We start from the raw sequence: 439 nt of genomic DNA, 5'->3' as shown, positions 1-439 counted from the left end.
GGGTCTATGTGCGGCTTCGTTCCTGGCTGGCTGTGGGCAGCCAGCCGCGTGCAAGACGGCAGCGGCGGCAGCAACAGCGTAAACTTTGAGGTTGTTATGCGGGGCCTCACAACAAACCACAAACGTCTTCTTCGCTGCATTGCAGAGATGCAGCTCGCACAGATCGAGAGGTGAGACTCGTACTATAGAGGATTATACACATAGTATATATATATATATATATATATATATATATGTATATATATATATTATATATATAGTATGTATGCTATATATGTAGTATTGCTGCGATGCAGCTCGCCCAGATCGAGAGGTGTGATTCGTACTCTAGAGGATCATACACATAGTATATATATTATACATAAACAGAATAAATAAATATATATATATATATATATATATATATATATATATATATATATATATATATATATATATA

At 35.5% G+C, this 439-nt stretch overlaps 1 protein-coding gene across 1 annotated transcript in view; it reads left to right on the top strand.

The window, feature by feature from the left end:
- EMH_0032420 (origin recognition complex subunit 2, putative) overlaps nucleotides 1–439 on the top strand; it is a gene marked incomplete at both ends in the record, with an annotated part of 3,509 nt that overhangs the window by 2,483 nt on the left and 587 nt on the right. The window contains one exon of the mRNA XM_013494635.1: nucleotides 45–170. Coding sequence (XP_013350089.1) covers nucleotides 45–170 — 126 coding nt within the window. The remainder of the gene's footprint in view (nucleotides 1–44; nucleotides 171–439) is intronic.

This window comes from Eimeria mitis, genomic scaffold (assembly GCF_000499745.2).
Source record: "Eimeria mitis Houghton genomic scaffold, Emh_scaff1230, whole genome shotgun sequence".
Classification (NCBI taxonomy): Eukaryota; Apicomplexa; class Conoidasida; order Eucoccidiorida; family Eimeriidae; genus Eimeria; species Eimeria mitis.
Note: the sequence above shows the minus strand (reverse complement) of the source record. Positions and strands in the feature narration are given on the sequence as shown.